This window comes from Sinocyclocheilus grahami, unplaced genomic scaffold (assembly GCF_001515645.1).
Source record: "Sinocyclocheilus grahami isolate Dianchi unplaced genomic scaffold, SAMN03320097.WGS_v1.1 scaffold320.1, whole genome shotgun sequence".
NCBI classification, from domain to species: Eukaryota; Metazoa; Chordata; class Actinopteri; order Cypriniformes; family Cyprinidae; genus Sinocyclocheilus; species Sinocyclocheilus grahami.
Window position 1 is genome coordinate 542802 of NW_015505499.1, and position 23396 is coordinate 566197.

Sequence of the window (23396 nt, forward strand, 5' to 3'; positions counted from 1 at the left end):
CTGGCTCTCTCAAAACACCCTTAATGTTCTGCCTCAGCAGGCGTCAGCCTCTATAATGAGAGCAGTTTGGCTATGAAAAATGGCAATCCATTTCAGTGGCCACGTCACGTAGACCACAGTCTGTTTCTCAATGTCTTTTTCGAGTGTGTTTTTGTTGTATGACATGCACTTTGCTGCTGTAACGGTACAGTGAAATTAAAGAGCTCAAAATCGATGGGTCTCCCAGACCCCCTTGCTAACATCGCAGGTGTGTGATTCTATAATTCATGATTTCATTATGCAAATATAAAGCTGCACATGATTGCCTCAGTCTTCTCATTAAAGATATGATATCTGTCCAAGGGATGCAAATTCTAATAAACCTTTTAATAAACCTAAATGCATCAATTAGTTTGAACTATTGGAGAAGGAAATGAGAGGAATGAGTAGATGGGTTAGGGCTCTGCTGCATGATGATATACACTCTTAAAAATAAATGTGCTTAAAAGGTTCTTCACAGCGATACCATAGAAGAACCATTTTTGGTTCAACAAAGAACCATTCAGTCATCTCTTCCTTACCTTTTTATAATCTGAAGAACCTTTTTTAGAAAGAAAGGTTTTTATGGGACCATTTAGACAAAAATGTTATTCTATGGCATCGTGAAGCACCTTTATTTTTAAGAGTGTACTATGCAACAGTATAAATGTGTGCTGATGTATCATTTATACCTTGGTCGATATTTTCCTGAAGCTGTCAGATGGAAAAGACTGCTTTACAATGTTTACAGGTCACAGCCATGTGGAAATATGGAGTAATGTCAAATACAGAGCATGACGTTCCCCAAGCAAGTCAAGATAAGGATTGAGTTGCTGTGTAAGGTGCTTTAAGTTTCTAGTTCTTTATTAATTGATTTAAATAGATAAGTGGAAGTGACTAACAAGAAAAAGAACTGCTTTGGGGTTCTAGGTGGGAAGGATTCAATTGGTGAACCATATTGTTTATGACAGGGTAAGTTATCAACACGACTGAAATTGTTTAAAGTGTGGTCACGTTACCAAAATGTTGGTGAAATTTCAAGGTCAAAAATGATCTGTTGTTTCTCATCAACAGTTTAGCTGTCAGACTCTGTTCCGTGTGTGTTGTGTTTTGCTCCCCATGGGTTCTATGCCCATATTTTGTCCTTCCCATTCCTGTCCTTATAATTTGCTCCAGGTGTTCCCCGTTTAGTTCTATTGATCCCAGGTGTGTCTCGTCATCCCCTCGTCCCCTTCCATTTTTAACAATTGTTTTGTTTTTCCGTTTTCCCCCCCGTGATCATGGATCATCCGCCGACCACGCCTTTCACCCTGAACCAAAAAGGGAATCTAAGGAGGAGAAAGCGGTTGGTTCTAGTCCCTAGGTCTGCTCCAGTGAGGGCCCCAGTCCCCGAATCTTGCCCAGAGAGGGCTCCAGTCCCTGAGTTTAGCCCAGAGAAGGCTCCAGTCCCCGAGTTTAGCCCACAGAGGGTTCCAGTCCCCGAGTTTAGCCCGGGATTTCCCCCGAGGGTTTTTTTTGTTGGGGGGGGGGGGGTAGTAGGGGTCCATCAGTGGAGGCTGAGCCGAGTGCCGAGTAATGTCAGACTCTTTTCTGTTTTTTTTTGTATGTTTTTTTATTTTTTATTCCCATTTGTTTCTATGCTCATATTTGGTCCTTCCCATTCCTGTCCTTATCATTTGTTCCAGGTGTTCCCCTTTTAGTTCTATTGATCCCAGGTGTGTCTCGTCATCCCCTCGTCATGTCATGTGTATATAAAGTGTTCCCTGTTCTTAGTTCGGCGTCTGGTATTGTATATGTCTACCTCTGCTACGTGTGTTTTCCTGGTTCCCTGAATGTAATTAAAGTCTCCTTGTTGATGTACTCCTGGTCTCCTCGTTCCTCGCTCTGTGCTCCCTCACAGTAGTGAACGTGACAGTAGCAATGTATGAAGCACAGCTCTCACAGTAGTGAAGTTCTGTTGGTAAAAAAAGTTATTTCACCCTCATGAAAAAAAATTCTCAATCATGTAGATTCCTATTGAAATGACTGGATTTTGTCTGCGAAAATTTGCAGAACATGTCCACTCCTTTAGCCTTGAGAAGAAACAGAGTTTACGTTGGTTACTGCTTCTAGGCAACAATTCAATTTACTTTTTTTGATATAATCACAAATTTTGATTTATATACTGTTTTTGTGATATATCGAATAAGTCATTTTATTTAAAATAAATAAATAAAGGCTATATATTTTTTAAGATTTTGTTCATACCATCCACCTGTACCTTGGGGGTTAAGAAGGTGAAGAGACAAAAATAATAAAAAAAATGTGCTGCTGGAGGGTTGCAAAAAGGCACCATCGACTGGAGGCTGCTCTGACGTCACGGGCATTGATCCTGAATATGAAACAAAGGCAGTGGGTGAGGAGACTCCTGACTGGAGCTGCTGCCGCTGCTGCTGGGCAGGAGAGACACGTTCAGCCTCGGTGCACAACAGAACGAGAAAGTGAGGGGGAGGGGAGAAAAGCAAAACGGGACATGATAACAGATTTGCCAACTGGCATCCCTCAGTGCAAGGCTCAATAGGACTGACTCATTCTATCTCTCTCACTCAATCTGTCCATATTTCCCTTCCTCTCTCTCTTTTTGTCTTCCCCCCCCCCCCTTCCCCCGAAACGGTGCAGGGTAGTGGTTTCTCTCCCTTTCTCGTTCTTGCTCGCGCTCTCTCTGCTTACCTCTCCACACACACAATCCTTTGCTTGCTTGCTGCTGGTTGAGTTTATTATTCTGCGCTCTTATTGGTCAACTTTCAAGCGATGGTTTAGAGCCGGCTCTGATTATTTGCCTTTGGGAATTTTCAAGCACTGAGGAGGTGCCGTCTACTAGGTTCTTTTTTCTCAAACGGTTTTTGTTCTGGTGTTAGTTTGAGCGGCTGCCTAAACTGAAAGATTTCTCTCCCTTTCTCGTTCTTGCTCGCGCTCTCTCTGCTTACCTCTCCACACACACAATCCTTTGCTTGCTTGCTGCTGGTTGAGTTTATTATTCTGCGCTCTTATTGGTCAACTTTCAAGCGATGGTTTAGAGCCGGCTCTGATTATTTGCCTTTGGGAATTTTCAAGCACTGAGGAGGTGCCGTCTACTAGGTTCTTTTTTCTCAAACGGTTTTTGTTCTGGTGTTAGTTTGAGCGGCTGCCTAAACTGAAAGCGCGCAATATCTGCAGTGGAACAACTTTATAATACAGAATTGAGTTTTTAGGGAGTATGCTCCGAAAAATCAAGGTGTTGAGAGAGAAGTTTTGCTCTCAGAGAAATTTCAGCAGGTGAATTGCCAATAAGCCGGGTACATTTCCTTTCTCAAGTGGCTTTTTCAGCAGTCCAAGCTGGATTCTGATCATGCTACCGATACGATCAGGTCACCACCGGGTCTGAACGTGAATCCCCTGCTCCCAGAAAACGTCACTCCCACCTCGGTTAAACGCAACAAAAGACCAGGATTACTCCAAGCCATGAAGAAAATCTGGTCCAAGAAACGCTTTCAGGTGAGTCCTTGCATGCCTTATTATTCTTGCCTTGCATGTTGACTCATAACTGACTGGCAGTTTGAGTTTGACCCATATATGTGGGTTTTTGTCATTCAGTGAGCTCTGTCTGAGGGAGGCTTGACCCAGTTCCCTCCTTTAGTGCTGTTAGCACTCATTCGCACTCCTCTGCCCCACCCTTTTCTTGTAAACAAACGGCACCCATCTGGCTAATTGCGTGAGGATGATTACAGCTGAATAGGTGAATTTTCCTGGCTCATTAAACCCCATCTTATTCTGATGCATTCTGGGTTAAGCTAGGATTCCACAGAGACAAAGGTGACAGCCCCTTGGGTGCTTTACTGTCGCCTCTTAAGTGGTCCTTCTCAAGGGATAGGAAATCCAAGATTGTTTACCACAGCAAAGTTTCATTTTGAAACCTGCATTGGATATAGGACTCTTATTGTTAGATTTTGCACCACTATACAAAAGACATATGGCAAGTCAGCATGTAGGTTGTTTTCTTGTCCAAGTGCAATAAAACAGAAATGCTTGTAGCAGCAACCCATTTTTCCCTAATGCATATTTCTAGGGATCTGTAGGATCGTAAATTTGATGACCTCACGCTTTAATGCAGTAACAGGAAGATTTTTACATCAAGACCATCGGCTAAAATGATTACATTTGTAGTCTTTTTTTCACTACATTCAATACATACTGCAACCAAACAGCATCACATCAGCAGGCTATTATTGCACTCCAAAACTAGATGCCTGTTGAAATTCCACTGCCAAGACATTGCTGTGTGGTTGCTAAGGTGTTTTTAGTGGGTTGCTAGGGGGATACTTACTGGTCCAAGACAAAAAACAATCACAAGTTGCTCGATATTTTAGTTCAAACTCATGTTGTTCCAAAACCTGAATGCATTAATTCTTCTGTGGAACACAAAAGAAGAGATATATATATATATATATATTTAATCTCTTTATTTTAATTTTCTTGAAACAACACCCACAATGTCACAAAAATAGCTACTATACAGGAAAAATACGACATCAAGCACCCTTAGCTGTAACACTGTAAATAACTTTGGAGCCAAAAACATTAAAGCTTTATATTAGAACATCCCCCTCCCCCCCTCCAAAAAAAGTGTAGAAGGTTACTTCAAGTGCTTTACAATCAGGAATGTTGTACATGAGCAACAGAGTGTTAATATACAATCTTTTATGCTGATGGACGGCAACAACAGCTATTCAAATAGTGTATATTCAGACAGTTTGATTAAAAGAGATGTAATCCAATATATTCAGTTTGCTTGTAAGAGCAGTCTTATTGGTTTCCAGATCTTGATGAAAATGGGTAATTTATCTTTTAATATAAATCTCAGTTCTTCCAAATGTAACATATTTCCCAGTTCCCTTGCCCACATCTCAAAAGTAGGGGACAGAATCTGCTTTCCACATCTGTAAGATCTGTTTTTTTTTGCAAGTAACATGCAGAGCGAAATGGCCTGTGTTTGATATTTACTACAAAAGGCATTTTCTGCACCTAGAAGTCCAATACAAGGCTCATACTTCAGAAAGATTTTTAAATATACATTTCCAAAATGGCTGAATTTTACTATGACTGTAAAGAATGAATCAGGGTGCTTTCTAATGTTTTACACTTATTACAGAGTGGGGAAATCATGGTATACATTTTATGAAGTTTTAATTTAGAATAATTAAGTCTATGAATTACCTTGAACTGAATCAAATTATGTCTAGCATTTACAGAACAAGCTCAATTTCTCAAGCACTCATCCCACACGTTTTCATGAATGTTAAAACCCATTTCCTTGTTTTTGCACTCATTTTTTGTGAGCGTTATTGTCCACCTTTTCTACCAATAATGTGTACAAATTTGACACCGTACCACTCGCAAAAAGGAAGATATTTTGATATGTTATTTTGCATACTTTATGCATGCATACATTGAAAGTCAAAGTGGGCGAATGTTCTTTATTTTTGTATTTTGTAGAAAAAGAAATGCATACCGATTTAGAACAACATTAGGGTGTGTAGATGATAAAAATAAAAATTTTTGGTCAAATTATCCCTTTAAATAGCAAATTGTAATATTATGGCTTGGCAAACACCACTAATGACACTAATGACGATTTCTCTGTAAACAGATTGTCAGGTAAAAATGCAAACCATCCCCTCTGTGGGTGGTACATAAAGTGAAAATTTACAATCTGCACACCACCGCTTTGCCAATGGCTGTAAATGCATGAGAGTGTCCTTCTTTTGACAATATGTCATTGTGACATTTTACAGGTGAGAGCAGGACAAGCTCTTCCCTCTTCCTCTCAGACTGAATCCTTGTGAAGATGAAAGGAAAAGTAGGTGTGAAGGAAAGGAGAGGGGGATGGGTGAAAGAAAAAGATAATTGGATCTTAGTCGGCAGAGACAGGCGGGTGGATGGGGCTGAGATTTAGCTTAGAGACCAGACGGATACTGAACAGGAGTCATAGTTTCAGATGTTGGTTTAATGGTAGTTTCATTTTCTATCCTGTCATTTGAATAATATGTAATTATTTCATCCCTCCATTTGATGTGTTTTAGGGAGACAGCATATCCCTTTGCTGCTGCTAAAGGTAACTAGATTCACTTTTCCTAACTGATATACCAGTGCTTGCAAGGCATCAAAAGGAGATGGTAGATTTTGTTTTTTGTAAATGAGACCGCATCAGTGCTGTTGTTATCACACTCAGCACACATCTTGTTTGCTGTTAGCTGTGTCCAAAACCTGAAACGTCTTGTTTTACAGCCAGTATTCTGCAGTATGAAGAGGTGTCTCAAAACAGTCTTTGCATAATCTTGTTTACCAAGAGTTTTTTTCATAGAATCATAGATGACTCCTTTACTACCTGGGATCTCACAATCCTATGTATGTTTGTTTGGTGGAAAGAATAAAAATGGTGTCTGATGGTGAGAAGAATGCTAATTTATCAACTTATGATTCAACTTCTTCTGAGAAATAAACACTTTAGTCACTTCAATATTGGCTTGGATTTCTCAAAAGCCCATTTGAATTTGTTCTAGACCATTAAACATGACATTATGGTTTGCCTGTCTGAAATCAGTTTCCTTAAAAGGTGCCTTCATAGAAAAATGCTGTCTGTAAATTAACTGACTGAAGAGACAGCAAGGCAGTTGCATTTGGTTTCAAATGCAGCCATCATCTTTGTGCAGTGACTACAGATGATTAAATATATCCAAGAAAGACCAGATTAATCATAATTTAGTATACAAATGTGAGAAATAAGACCAATTGCTGAGTTATTTTCCTGAACACTTTAATCTTGAAAATTGAGTCTTAAATTCTACTTGAAAGTGAAAATTCTGCACAGCAAGGCACAGTTAATCTCAAATTTCCTAAAGAGCTCTCTTGAAATGCTCTGCACATTGTAAAACATACATTGGAAGAAAAAGTGTGCTAAAATTTTACCTTTTGTCTGACAAGGGTAGTACCCTCAAACCTATAAATATTTGCCTGATTTACTCCTAAATACCACTTCAATACTAAATACTACCTTAAAACTTCACTTAAGCTACTAATATGCATTTTTATGGGTAGATAAGGCACAAATGTGTCCCATTGATGGTGCTGCTTCAGTGAAAAACTAAAGGTACAATTTTTCTGACCTTGTAAACTGCAACCAATTGACCATCAATGTAAAACCTCCGATCAACATTAAGCGTTTAGAACGAACCTTTAGCCAGAATGATGTTTGAGTAATATCAATATAGTGACCATATACCAGTGTAGAGGGGCCCGTGAATTACGTGAGCTCCCACTGTTTTTTCTAAACCTGCCCTGCTGACTCACAAGCATTAATGAACGCAATAGGTAGCCGTGAGAGATGTGTTCCTTAAGGTGTGAAGTGATTCACTTGCTGCATTGGCAGGAGTAATGAAAAGTTAGACCGGGTGAGATTGAAATAGCCCACTCGCTCAGGGCTGAAAGAGTGGAGTTAGAGCAGAAGGCAGATTCCATAACCCAGATTAAATAGTGCCTGACAGTATTCGTCAGACTTCAGTCTGAGCCTAACTTGTCAACATATAAATTAACTGTGACCAAGAAGGTAAAAATGATGCATCAAAACGTCCAGAGCTGTTGCCTAGAGTTGTTTGATTCATCCAGTATGAATGCCTGTGGTGTGGGCTGACAAGAAAAATAATTTGAGCTCTCCAAGGTGCTGACCAACGGGACTCAGAAGTTTTTGTCTGAAGAATTAGAGTGGCTAGAAAAAGACAACAAAAGCAGCTTTGTTTCATGCAGCTGATGTTGTTTTGGTGCCAACTAATGACTGCATCATATTTGACTGCATCATATTTTTAAAAAACATTTATAGCCCTTTTCTAAAACTATTGATCTGCCTACTCAGAAAGTTTCAAAAGAGTTTGGCGTTAGCATATTGCTAAGGTAATGATACACACAAATATTTGGTAAAATGTTCAATTTTAATGGATTTAAGTATTTTGTTATGAATATTATTCAGTATTGAATGACATTTTTGACATAATTAGCATTTTTCACCAATATATATATATATATATATTTTTTTTTTAAATTGCACTTATTTTTTTGGGAGGTGGTTGTTTATTTGACTGTGACAAAAGCCGCAGACCCGAATAGGGCAACATAGAAGTTACATTAGAGCTAAATAATTACAGTATTGTCTTTTAGCAATGCTTTACTCAAAATAATCTTGTTTAATTTGTTTAATCTTTGACTGCATCATATTTTTAAAAAACATTTATAGCCCTTTTCTAAAACTATTGAGCTGCCTACTCAGAAAGTTTCAAAAGAGTTTGGCGTTAGCATATTGCTAAGGTAATGATACACACAAATATTTGGTAAAATGTTCAATTTGAATGGATTTAAGTATTTTGTTATGAATATTATTCAGTATTGAATGACATTTTTGACATAATTAGCATTTTTCACCAATATATATATATATATATATTTTTTTTTTAAATTGCACTTATTTGAATGCATTCTGGGATAGATTTAACTGTTTTTGTCCAAACTGTTCTGTTCTGAATTAAATGTAAATGTTATTTTTGACATTTCTTCTGATTTGCCCAAAATGCCAACATCTTGGATTATTGTTTTAATTTATCTTGTAATGCATTTGAATTGTAAGGCATTGTAATTGCCTTCATAATGAAGGATGCATGCAATTTTGGCCAAAAAAGGTTTATTAGAAAGCAGGATCATTATGGGATATCTAGAACACCCTAACAACCATCCAGAAGACCTCAGCAACCACTTAAATCACTAAAATATTTCAGATCTTAGGAATCACATAGCAATGCACTAGGGGAAGAACACAACCCAGCATTACATGTGCAATCGCAATTTCTTTAGAAAATGTGCAAATTTAGCTCTAAAAAATTAATCAAGCTAATTAGCAATATTCATTTTGTTTTACCAACTATATATATTATAAACCTGTTAGACATATGGATATTCCATTTCATTTTCTCTTTGTTACCATATAGCTATGGACAAAGCGGACTCGATTTAATTTTTGTAATTGGATTAGACTATCATAAAAAATAATTCGTTGTGGAGCCCTGTGTCTTTTTTTTGTAGCCGTTCTTGATGTTGTCGTACAAAGTAGACACTGGATGTCAAACGACGAGTGCTTGAGTCCGTGTTTACTTCTGATTGACCCAGTAAGATGAGCGTCGCTCAGCTCTTCACAGCACAGATGGTTGGCTGAAGATCCTCCCTCGGTGGCCTGCTCACAATCAAAGGAGCGAGTGTGCATTTGGCAGGCCATTTTGGATAAGTGTCAGTTTGTGAAATGTAATTGGAGCTTCAAGGGCCCTCTGTTGCTAGCAGCTTTCAGATTTATCATGGGATGAGGAACCAAAGCTCAAACATTGTCAACCTCCAAGTCTGCTCTCGGTTTATTTACCATTTAAAGTATAGATTGGGGAATCGATTGTTATGTGGATTCATTGATTTTGTTGTAATTAGTGGTGTTTGAAAAAGCAAGCATCCCTATTATTATTGATCATATATGGATAGCAGTTGAGAATAAATAGTTTTATGGTGAATTGTTAGTTTTCAAAGGGATTGGATGCATAATATTTGTCTAGTGGACATTAAATTGGAGGGGAAAACACTTTCAAATTTAGTTTTTGTTAAAAAAACAATACATCTAGTTGAATTATTATTGCTTATGTAAGACATATACTAATGTTACATAAAGTGGGAAATGTACACTTTCTTTAACACCGTTTCTGCCAAGACACACATGTAAATAAATGCTAATGGTGCTTGTAGCAACTCAAGTGTGCGTAGGCTTTGTCAATAGCCATCTTTATGTGTGGACTGACCATCAAATGCATTTGTGGTGGCTGTGTTGTTAGTTTTGAGTTTTGACTAAACAAGGCAACAGAAGAATTCATATCTTTTGCATAATGCATGGCACTTGTGCGGTGAAGTGGAACTATCCTTTTCGTCCATTAAGATGCCTAACATGGAGGCTAATGACAAATTAATCGGCATCACATGCACATGAATCCTTCTTTGCCTATGAATTATTCAGATGTTTTAATGCCCTGTAAATGTTTTCTTTACAACAAGCAGAAAGAGCTGAGCTTAAGCAAATGAATTTAAATGGCCGACTTGTAATTCCTCTAAAAGTGAATCCACCTTTATTTGCTTTTCCCCTTCACCAACCCTGCAAACCTCCAGGCACAAGTCTCTGACACGGATGGCCGCCGTCCTTAGCTAATGCTGTTAGGGAGCAGATTCACAGAAGAAGGGTTTGAAATTACTGGTGCTTCAGCCATTAGGATTTCATTTCTCCCTGTAACTAATGGATTGGGAGTGACAGACAGCCGCTGCCTTATGCATCCTCGCTGTTGCTTCAGTTTACATTCATCCTTTGTGAAAACTGAACACAGGTGGAAAGGAAGCTGTACTGGGAAGCTGAGAATCGCATTTCCCACTGAACAAGATGAATTTGTTTAGAAATGGACAAAGAAATTACATGCCTTACAGTATGTTGCTTGAAAACTGGGAATAACAGCTTGTAACAGAATAAGATCAACCATTCTGTAGTCCATTTATGCTGAACTGGAAGCTTTCCTACTTGTCATTTAGCAGATGCATTTAAAGGTGACAAGCTAGCTCAATTTTTTTAGCCTCTCAGTGACCAAATGCCCTACATAAGATTTAAAATCTAGGTTAGCAGAGCAGAGACGGACATGTTTTTTTGAAGACAGACAAGTGGCACAAGCGGTAACCATCGCTACATCTCGGTTCTCATTTCAAAAGCGCTCTTGTTAATCTGCTTTGGGGAGATCTGCTGATCTACTGTTTAAATTGCTTGTTTGTCTTGCTCATTTGAAGTCATAATCATACATTTTGAAGCATTCTCTGCAACTAATAACATACCTCTTCTCTCTTTCTCTTTCCAGAAAACCGGACACTCTAACCGAACTTTTGGGCGGTTCACTCATGGTGTGTTTGGCTTTATAGATAACAGGTTATTACAAGAGAGATTTTACGATAACTCTTCAGTCTGTCAGTCATCTAATGTCTAGTCTTTGTTTAAAATCGAGGATGCTTTGGTTTTTCCCTTTGCAATTTGAAAGTGAATGCTGCTGATCTTGCAATATCCATTTCATAGCAGTCATGGGAAAAATGCAAAATTTAAGAATCGAAGTCATGAGAGTGAGTTTGAATTGAACTGGCGACCACAGGAAGTTAAACTGGAAATTTAATTGTAATGACACGAAGAGGACTTTACTGAATTTGAAGACTTTCAACCATTGTTTAGTATTATTTATATCATTTCAGAATATTTATGAATATTTTAAATCAGCTTTTATTTTTATATTTTCAGTTTTCAAGTGAATTCAGTTGTAGTATTTTGTGCTTTATTAGTTTAATTAATTAGTTTAATTTCTATTTAGCTTTACTTATATTTAAGTTTTAGTAGTTTGTACTTCAGTAATTAGTACTTTTTGTCATTTTTTAATTTTAGCTTTAGTTAAAAATAATAACACTAATTTCAACATAGGTAATGCATTCTGGGAAATTAAGTAGTGTTACACCCTGGCCCACAAAAGTTAATTTATTAAATATTTTTTATGGATGTCATATCAAAAATGTATCCTATATAAATGTATAAATACATTTATCAAACTTCAAAGCTTTTAAAACTTTTTTCCCCCCCAGTAACTTTGAACACGACTTTGGAAAGCTTAAAATATGAATTGCATTTTTCCATCGTGTTTGTTACCTCAATTCAAAATAACTTTTGCAGAGTTAAGTTAATTGTTTTGTTTTCTGTGTTTAGTTAGCTCCTTGATATCTCGCCCAGACTTCTTGTTTCAGTATGAGATATGTAAACAGCCAACACAAGGCAGAAAACTCGTCTTTAATTATGTTCATCAGTGCCATATGCAACTTGCCAACTTCCAAAATGTGTTTCTAACTTTGAAGTATCACACAAATGTGTGCCAAAACAAAGTCTAAGCCTCTGTAGCATCTGGAGATTGATGATAAATCATTAAGATTTAGGATTTCCATCACTTGATATTCCGAGGCAAGCCCAAAAAGTCATCTAACATCCCTCTGAATATGTTATTGTAATCAATCTCTGAATCAAGGCCCTCCATAACCTCATCAGAGACACCTAGAGGGCTTACTTCAGACGAAGTGTTCAGTTCAGACAAATATGATCTAAATTGTGTGCCCTAAATTGTGCATAAAGTACTTCCGCTGCTGCACTGCTCCCATTACCTCTGAGAAGTGTTTATTATAAATTACTGCTAATGGGGATATCATTCACATTCATGTCTGATAATTATAAAATAATTTAGCCTGCATTATATCAATCTGCACACTCTGAAATACATCTCCTTAATGCAGCATCTATGTAATGCATCCTCAGTTTTAAGTACTGACTGTGCATCTTTTTTATGAATTGTTAGTGTTGTTGAATTGTGATTTGTAATAAACCATTGTGTTTTTGATTATTATTTCCTCTATTATTGAAGATGTCAGTCAGTGTCAGTGTTGTGTCTGTGTGCTTGGGTTTGAGAAGTCATGCTAGACAGATTGTCTGGAATTGTCTGTCTGCTCGCTCTGATAAAGAGGAGCCTAACAATGAATCAATTCACTTTATGTACAAAGGCACTATAATCTCAGCATCAATAATGCAAAAAGCTTAGCAGTGCTTAGCATTGAAGCAATTTATACGAACTGCTGACACTTTTGCACTGATGTGATGAGATTTTAGATGTGGATGCTTATAAAAGCTCTTTAAATTGAAACTATGCCTTAAATAATTAATTAGACAGGCAGAATTAATGTGGATTACTCTCTTTATTACATTCTCCGTTGACGATTTTCATTCATGGGAATTCATATTAGTTCCTTTTTATTAGATATGAACCTCATGGATTAAAATGTTGTTTCTGATAATCATTAATAGTTAGAAATACCCAGCAGATTATTTACCGCAGTACCATCTGGGTAACTAAATTAGCCTTGATCTCATTTAAAAAGGATGATAATTTCATTAAAATTAACTGGCTTAATATATTATACTGTACATGAATGATTGAAAAATATACATTTAAAAGTTCCATCCTTATCTCGTCTGAGATGAGAAATATTTGATTGATAAACAATATTCAGGAATTTGCTGCTCCTTTTACAAATTTGTACTGGCAGAACGGAGCCCACAGGGCTTTTGATGTGCAAATAAAAAGAGATCCTGCTAAATTAAAAAGGAAATTAAATGTGCAGAGACTTTTTTTTTTAACTAACTAAGCCTTTAAGTAAGTCATTTTGCATTTTAATTGGCCTGTTTGACCATCCTTACCAGCTCTTACCATTGTTTGCCCAACGGAAGTTCAGAAATATATTCGTCTAAACAAAGCAAAAGCAGATGGCAGTGATGTTGTGCACCAAGTACTAGTCAACCAGGACCAGTAAACTGTGCAAATGTGTCCATTCAGCAGTTTGTTGCTGTGTTATCTGTTTTCTGGGATGGGATTCGTCTCTATAGTAACGGTGATGTCTTGTCTGCTTCTCTCCTCTGCCACTATGGAAGCGAAGTTTTCCGCTCCTGTCGGAAGCAAAGTTATGGTAATGTTTGTTTTCATCTTTGGGCTCACTGCAGTGGTTCATCCTCTCTTTCCCCACCAAACACCATTTTTATTTATTCATTTCACCTATCACTATGTGGCAACCCAAATCCTGCTTTGTGATACACTTTTCCTCAAGAAAGGAAAAACTGTTTACTCAAAAAGTCATAGTATGATTTTCTTTTCTTTTGATATCTTTGATAGTTTGATATGTGCTATCATTACAGGTGTTTTTTTTAACTTAATGTCGTATTTCTTTGTGTTAGACTCTGAGACTACAGAAGACGAAGCCCCTGAGCCACAAATACCCCTGGAAGCTAAAGAAGGAGCCAGAGGTTTTCAGGATGAGGCGGGTAAATGACACTTTTAAAATTAGAACTACTATGTCGACCTTTTTTTAAAAACAGTCCAATGTCTTCAAATTTATTTTATAGTAGAGCTTGTTAATATTTACATTATAACAGAGACACAACCGTTTGAAAGTTTGGAGTCAGTAAGATTTTATTCTTTTATATAGTAATTAATACTTATATTTAAAAAAAATATGTACATACAGTATGTTTGATCTTTCTATTCATCAAAAAATCCTGAAAAAATATATCACGCTTACCACAGCACAGTATTAAGCAGCACAACTGTTTTCAACATTGATAATAAGAATAAATGTTTCTTATGCATCATATTAGCATATTAGAATGCTTTCTGAAGGATGTTGTTACACTGAAGACTGGAGTAATTGCTGCTGAAAAATAAACTAAAATAAATTACATTATTTTTTTAATTATAATAATTTTTTTAACTTTGTTTTTTTCTCATTGTTTGATCAAATAAATGCAGCCTTGGTGAGCATCTTCTTTCAAAAACATTATAAATTACCAACCCTAAACCTTTTTTAATGGTAGTTTATTTATAAGCCCATCAGCCATTAAAGGAATAGTTTCCCCCAATAAAATGAAAATGCTGTCAAACAGAATCAGAAAAACGTTACTGGCCAAGTGTGCTCACACACACAAGGTTTTTTACTGGTTTACAGGAACTCTGAGCACTTAAGTATATTAAATACAAGATACAGTGCAAGAATAAACATCTAGAATGAGTAAACAGAAACATTAACAGGTGTGTGCACTGTGCAGTGTGTTTCAACTGTGTAAATATATATCACGTAATGTTCTTTTTTTATTGCATAATGCCCAATATAATATATTAGTAAAAGTAATGGACTGTACAGTAGTGGTTGTTAACAGTTATAGATGGATATGGGAACTTCTTATTCCTGAATGTTCTGGTGCCCAGTGGTCTGTACTGAAGTACAAAAACATCATGTCCTGGGTGTGTGGGTTTTATGGTTTAGTTTTCTTGCCCTTTTCCTCTCTCTGGAGGTTTATAGGTTCTGGAAGGAGGGCTGATTGCACACATGTCATTACAAAGCCATAGACTGTTGCTTTCTTTTGTGACACACAAAAAGGACAATCTTTTCCATACAATGGCAGTTATAGCAACCATGGCCATACAGCTTCAAAAACAGCATTAGAAAAAAAACAAAGTAAATAACCCTTACAACTTCTTTGTTATATTCCGAGTTTGCTGTAGCCATACAATGTTTTCTGATTTGTTCCCCTTTCATTGATAATCTTCCCCTCCACTGAAGCTCTGAAATCTCATTTGCATTTGCATTCAGATTTAAAAATGGCACGTTGACCAAACAGAACATTGTTTCTCATCTGTGAACATGACGAGCCAGTGAACATGACCTTTTCAGTGAATAATGAGCTACATTTCAGTCTGATCCTCACACAAAGCTATCGTATTGCTTACAAAGACTTGGAATCAACCTAAATGTTTAGTCACCCAGTGTATTTGTGTTTTACAATTTATGATGTTGTTGATTTATATTAATATTGTGAGGAAGATAGGCCTACTTAAAAAAAACTTTCAACTCTGAGTTGAATTTATTTGAACTAAAAAAGACAAGTAAACAGTCAGTAATAAAATAAGAATAGATTAATGACAAGCAATGGCACAAACAAATTCAATAACAAGATACATCTAAAATTAACTGTGCTTGAAGTTTTTCAGGTAGGTTTAAAGGGATAGTTCACCCAAAAATGAAATTCTGTCATTATTTACTCACCCTCATGTTGTTCCAAACTCGTAAGACACAAATTAAGATATTTTTGATGGAATCTGAGAGCTCTCTGACCCTCCATAGACAGCAAGGGTCCTTACACGATCAAGGCCCAGAAACATAGCAAGGACATCGGTAAAATAATCCATGTGACATCAGGGGTTCAACCATAATTTTACAAAGCTATGAGAATACTTTTTGTGCGCAAAAAAAAAAAAAAACGACTTTATTCAACAAACAAACGTAAATTGCGTATGCTGTTTTGTGTCAGCTGTTTACGTCGTTTACGCTTTGATTTGAACGAAAACAACGACTCTCCAAAATGGCGCTGGGTGAGGCGGAGGAGACAAATTGTTGAATAAAGTCGTTTTTTTTTCTTCTTTTTTGCCCACAAAAAGTATTCTCGTAGCTTTGTAAAATTACGGTTGAACCCCTGATGTCACATGGATTATTTTACCGATGTCCTTGCTATGTTTCTGGGCCTTGATCGTGTAAGGACCCTTGCTGTCTATGGGAGGGTCAGAGAGCTGTCAGATTCCATCAAAAATATCTTAAATTGTGTTCCGAAGATGAACGGCGGTCTTACGGGTTTAGAACGACATGAGGGCGAGTAATTAATGACAGAATTTTCATTTTGGGTGAACTATCGCTTTAACAGTAATATTCAGGTACAGAAATACCACAGAAACAGAATAATCTATTTAACTTTAAAATAACACTGGTTAGTCTTCAATGTATAAATAAACATTAATGACAGACAGCAGCAGGTTTATTTAGGTTGGTGTCTCTTTAAGACCTCATGCACGGATCAAACTGTTTCACATAAGTTTTGTTTCTCAACTGTTTACATTAACTTAATAGCCTGTATACAGACAATGTTTAGTATAAATTGACTGTTTACATGAATATTCATCAAGACGGGCACTTTGGCATATTTTTGTATGTATTTGGCCATTTACGCGCTCTCAGATGCATCTCTATGTGCGCGCACTTTGTGTGTGAGGCGACTCACAGAAAGGGTCTCACAGTCACAGAGTGCGCAAGTACTTGAATGTTGAAGAATTGAGCAATTGTTTAAAATTGTAATACTCAAAAGCACGTGCAAATGATACATTCCGTCATCTGTCGCAAGCATCTTTCACATTGAAATCTTTGTGGGAATTTCCCACGTTACAAGTGTGGGAATCAGTAGAATTATGTGCAATCCCCGCAATCCCGCGCTGAAATTCAAGCCCTTGTTTAACATGGTTGGTCACAATTAGCTGTCAATTTAAGGAATTGCATACAGTATAGGGGTTTGGAAAGACATGAGGAGTAAATAATGACAATTTTAATGTTTCATGTTAATAAAAAATGTATTGATGATATTAGTTATTCTGTTGAATACAGGTACATCTCAAAAAATTTTAATATCATGAAAAAGGTCAATATTTTTTGTCACTCATTTCAGAAAGTGAAACCCATATAGATTCATTACACATAGAGTGAAATATTTCAAGCCTTTATTTCTTGAAATTTTGATGATTAGTGATACATACAGATAATGAAAACCCAAAATTCAGTGTCTCGGAAAATTAGAATATTGTGAAAAAGTTCAATATTGGAAAGTCATGGTGTCACACTCTAATCAGCTAATTACCTCAAAACACCTGCAAAGGTTTCCTGAGCCTTTAAATGGTCTCTCAGTCTGGGTCAGTAGGCTACACAATCATGGGGAAGACTGCTGACTTGACAGATGTCACCACACTGATGCAGTAATTTATGCAAAAGGAGGCCCAACCAAGTATTGAGTGCATAGAAATGAACATACTTTTCAGAAGCCTGACATTTCTGTTTAAAATATCCTTTTTTTATTGATCTTATGTAATATTCTAATTTTCTGAGACACTGAATTTTGGGTTTTCATTATCTGTAAGCCATAATCATCAAAATTTCAAGAAATAAAGGCTTGAAATATTTCACATGTGTAATGAATCTATATAATATATGGGTTTCACTTTCTGAAATGAGTAACAAAAATATTGACCTTTTTCATGATATTCAAATTTTTTGAGATTTACCTGTATTACTGAAAAACCTGGGTTAGTTGAAATTAAAGTGACTTAAATCACACATTTTGCTTATTTTGGATGTGTTTACACAGCTGTTCCCTCAGATAAATCACACATTATGCTAAATCTCTTAAGCATGTCTTATCACAGATCTGATAAGACAGGTGCTCAGAGGAGTATAAATAAAGAGGTAACAGCAAACAGAAACTCTCACATTAACAACAAGCCACAAATCAAATATAAATATTCATAGGCATTCGGATGTAAAGTGTGTATGCATATACATAATAGATCCCATTTTTTCTTTATTTCATCAATTCATATTTCTTTATTTATCTATTAATCTTAGGTATGATTCTAATGTTTATCAAAATATCAAAATGGTCATTATTCACCTTTTCATGATCATTCTCCACACTCTTTGACCATTAGAATTAAACAGGCAGGCATTATAAAATGGTTTTGCATGTTTATTTACATAAATTAAATGATACGTAAATCATCTTGTTCATATACACAGGTTATGTAAAGTGCATACATGCATTTTTGTGCATTTTATTGTCTTTCCAAATGCATGAAAACGTGCTTGAACCATGCTTTAAATATGAAAACCTATGAATAATAATGAGATCACGTTGCATGTATTTAATGTGATTTAAGGTGTTACACACAACAGTTCTTAGTTGGAGGCTGGACGTGGTTGGTATTTGCATGTGAGCATGTGTTGTGTTTTTTCTATTTTTTTGTCTAACAAAAAAAATCTTGATAAAATTCATGAATATAGATTATCATTAAACAGAAGAAAAGCATGGATGTGTATACAAAGACTATTCTCTTGATTCTATTTAGTCCCTGTGTGGAATCTAGGCAATTGAACTCTCACTTGTCAGTATTTATTATGACAAAAGCCTTCCCGTTATCCCCTGGGGAAAGTGGTTGCTAGTGTATTTGAAACACTTACAGATTGAGTGAACAATATTTTAATTTCTTTCATCATCACCAGAGAGGACTAAAAAATAGAAGAGAGGAATAATGATATTTATTTGATGCACGATTTCAGCTTAGAAATGAGAAGTGTGAGAACAGCATGGCCTGTATATAAATATCCATTTTGATCTCAGCATCTAACATTGAAATTCATTTATCTTGTGAACAATGCAGCTTTCAACAGAGATAGATTTTAGAGAAGTGCACCACAAGCAACGGAGCTTGAATTGCGCTCTAAATTGCTTGTTTGTCATTAGCGCTGTTATGAATGATGTCTTCACGGCGCATAGCATACAGTTGTAAGATCCAAAGCCTTTCTACAAAATGAAAGTCAACAATTTCACAAACAAAGTGAAAACTGGAGAAATAAATGTGTCAGGATTTGGTGGAGCGTATGATTTCCGTTGTGGCACAAGTGATTGATTTGATCTGTTATGGTGGGCGTAGAGGTGTGGGCAGAGGCGCATTGTCATTGATTTTGATGGATGCTTCCTGACTGCAGTCTAATCCATTCAGTCACTGTGAATCGCACTGGCTCTAAAGGCATCAGCTGGGACTTTGCTTCAACACAGCTTGCAGCTGAATGGCATCACCTGGGCTTTATTCTTCACACTTCTGAATGCATGCTCATGTAATCCACTTATATTATCCACTAGTACTAGCCATAACAAACAGTATTTCATTCTTGTAAGAATTTAAAGGGCTTATGTGGCAGTTTTTTTTCTTAATCTTTTTTTCTTTATTTTTTCCCCTTCACTATAAATTTAAAGGAGTCATAACATTTATTGATTTTATTTATTTGTTTATTTGAGATCCATTTACCTTTTCTATCTATCTATCTATCTATCTATCTATCTATCTATCTATCTATCTATCTATCTATCTATCCGTCCGTCCGTCCGTCCGTCCGTCCGTCCGTCTGTCTGTCTATCTGTCTATCTGTCTGTCTGTCTGTCTGTCTGTCTGTCTGTCTGATCTATCTATCTAAGGTCCAAATAAAATGTTGGTAACCAAAATGGTCATAATTGACCTTTTCATTATAGTTAAATAAACTCTTCGCATGTGAAATAAGAGCGGTGACACATGAGCTGTGTGTTTGCTGTGTCTCAAATTTAATATAGATTTAAACTGTTCCATTGATTTTTTTGACATCAGAACTTTAAAATGAGTAATTTTTCCAAAAATCTTAGTCTTTTTTTGTGAAGCAAGTAGGGCTGTCATTATTAATCACATCCAAAATAAAAGCTTGTTCTTGCATAATATAAGTCTGTGTACTGTGCATATTTATTATGTATATATAAATACACATACATCCATGTTTAAATTTGAGAATTTTTCATTATATATACATAATAAATACACACATAATTTATTATATATACATAATAAATACATCATTTATTATATATACATAATAAATACACACACATATTATGTAAGCACACACTTTTATTTTTGACAGCCCTAGAAGTAAGTTTTAAGTTCTTAAAGTTATAGTGTTTTTTTAGTACAATGAATGATATCATTTCTAAAGATCAAGGAGCATTTTTTTTCTCATTATATGACCTGAAATTAAATATTTATCTATCTATCTATCTATCTATCCGTCCGTCCGTCCGTCCGTCCGTCCGTCCGTCTGTCTGTCTATCTGTCTATCTGTCTATCTGTCTGTCTGTCTGTCTGTCTGTCTGTCTGTCTGATCTATCTATCTAAGGTCCAAATAAAATGTTGGTAACCAAAATGGTCATAATTGACCTTTTCATTATAGTTAAATAAACTCTTCGCATGTGAAATAAGAGCGGTGACACATGAGCTGTGTGTTTGCTGTGTCTCAAATTTAATATAGATTTAAACTGTTCCATTGATTTTTTTGACATCAGAACTTTAAAATGAGTAATTTTTCCAAAAATCTTAGTCTTTTTTTGTGAAGCAAGTAGGGCTGTCATTATTAATCACATCCAAAATAAAAGCTTGTTCTTGCATAATATAAGTCTGTGTACTGTGCATATTTATTATGTATATATAAATACACATACATCCATGTTTAAATTTGAGAATTTTTCATTATATATACATAATAAATACACACATAATTTATTATATATACATAATAAATACATCATTTATTATATATACATAATAAATACACACACATATTATGTAAGCACACACTTTTATTTTTGACAGCCCTAGAAGTAAGTTTTAAGTTCTTAAAGTTATAGTGTTTTTTTAGTACAATGAATGATATCATTTCTAAAGATCAAGGAGCATTTTTTTTCTCATTATATGACCTGAAATTAAATATTTTAATATCTTTTTATGTGGTTTTTATGTTGAAAAAGAGAAAAATTGTAGTTGAAAGAAAGTCATTTCTGTTGTTTGCGATTTTTGATAATGTGGATGAATTCACCCATAACTTGTGAACGCTAGGACGTCGAGCATCCTGCCTGAAATTGAATTAGCTCTATTTGTTCCTGTTTCGCTGTGCCGCAGGTGAGAGAGTGATGGATGTTGTCCCAGATGCGAGCGATCGCTGGGCTGCCGGAGAGACCACAGTGTTGGAAAAAGAAGCTCTAGCCCTGGGATCAAGACCTCCAGGGCCTCAGTCAGCCAGGCAAGCCAACAGCCGGGAGCCGACGGGCACCCAGATCAGGCACCTAGGGGTCGAGCCTCTGATTCGAGCATCACGCGCCAATCTATCCCGACCGGTTTGGGGGTCCGAGGAAAGTGTGTCTTTAGCTAGCGATTACTATGGTAGTACATTCAGTCTTTATAGAGGAAGGACTTTTTCTGTACCCCTGTAAGTAAACCTTCCCAAGCTAAAATAAACCGCAATCAGCCACAGCCCACAATAAGCAGACCAAAACACAGATATATAAAAAGATCCCTCTTCAATAGATAAACAACCACAGCCCCCATCACAGAGTCACAAGAGACCCTTGCTCTAACATGGTGTCCCCTGTAAGTGCTAAGGATGGGAGGGGGCTGAGAACAAGACCCAGGGTGTAATTTCTGCTCTGTCTCTCTCGGTATCTGAGCCGTGCGTTTTGGTGGCCCCACGAGGCAGCTTACATCACCACAGGAATGACAGAAGATACAGTGAGTGGGCTCTCTGCGTTTGGATGAGGTTCAGCTCAGCCCACAGAATGTAAATCTGTGTGAGCTGCCAAAAGCCTTACAGTTATACATGACTCATTTGCAAGTGGCAGCACAGCAAAAGTTTTTTTTTTTTGTGTAATATACATGCATTATTTCATTTTTGGAGAGCTGTATCGAAATGACACTGAAGAACTTCAGTTGATGCTCATATTAATTTCATATTGTCATCGATAGAACTTTTACATTATGCTAATCTAAGTGATTTGATTTCATGCTCAAGTGATTTTTTTTTTGCTGTAGTGATGATGTAATAAGGGTCTAAAATTCACCATAAATATTCATTAAAATATTCTAGATGTATTGCTGAAAAAGTATATTTTTCATTATTTTTATTACAAAACTATTTCACTTATTCATTGCTTATTAGTGATAAAAAGCACAGATACTTTGTTACTTCAGATGAGTCTCCGTCTTGATGTATGTCACAAAAATTATTATAGAAACTATTTTCGTATTTTCATTTAGGTGGCTTGATGCAAGAAATATTTCACATTCTGGATTAAAAAAAAACCTTAGTTGTTCTAGATAAATTTCTGATTGTAAAAGTTGTTTGTTAAAAGAAGATGTGTGACTCGTGACAGGTGTTTTCTTATGTAGTCAGTTGTCTGTCTTGGATTTGAATCGCTTGTGAATGCTTACATCAGACTATCGTTCTTACAATTTGACTAAAACTGTATGTTGTGTTTTTAATGATTGGATGAAAGCAAGTTTTTACTCATTTGACATTCAATGAGTGTTATTTTTGGGTACTGGTTGTGATGTATAAGCATAGATATTGTTAGAAAAGAACAGTGGGCGATTGATTGTATCTTCTGTCATTCATCCCTCCATAGCACTCTTCTTCATCCATGTTTGAGCCAGGGTTGACTGTCACACTCTTGGAACCAAATATCACTCAAACTCTCCTTCAAATTATAGTTTTTTTTTTAAATATATTATAACCCAGATGTTCAAATTTCATCCCACTCTGTTTAGCATTGAACAGTCCCAGGCTTTGCATACTTTCAAGCCCACTTTTATCCATTAGTTTTTGTTTTCCATCCCCTTTATTTGGTTCTGCTTTTGATTTGCTGCTCATTTGTATCATGAATGTGTAGAACCAAGATCTATTGGTAATGACAGGTTGTTCCTGTTTGTTTCTAACACTAAGATAACCTTAAAGAAAGTCATGCTTCTGTCTAAGAGAGGGCAGGTGCAGGGCACTGTCAGGTAATGACCTGGCCTTTAAAGCAGCCAATGTATAATCTGTCAGATCTGTGTCACATCATGTACAAACTGAGATGCTGAGAGTACAATGACCTTTTGTGCAGGTCAACATTTTTTGGGAGCTGCTGAAGGAATCTAAGAATAGATCCTCTCTGGAAGTGCTGCTGTAGGCCAAACTGTTGTATC

The 23396-nt window shown here is 36.3% G+C and overlaps 1 protein-coding gene across 2 annotated transcripts in view; it reads left to right on the top strand.

The window, feature by feature from the left end:
• The window catches only part of LOC107602155 (striated muscle preferentially expressed protein kinase-like), an 85879-nt gene that overhangs the window by 24244 nt on the left and 38239 nt on the right, over positions 1 to 23396 (top strand). For both annotated transcript variants that reach the window (XM_016294570.1, XM_016294569.1), the window contains 2 exons: positions 13949 to 14035; positions 21339 to 21459. In XM_016294570.1, coding sequence (XP_016150056.1) covers positions 13949 to 14035; positions 21339 to 21459 — 208 coding nt within the window. The remainder of the gene's footprint in view (positions 1 to 13948; positions 14036 to 21338; positions 21460 to 23396) is intronic.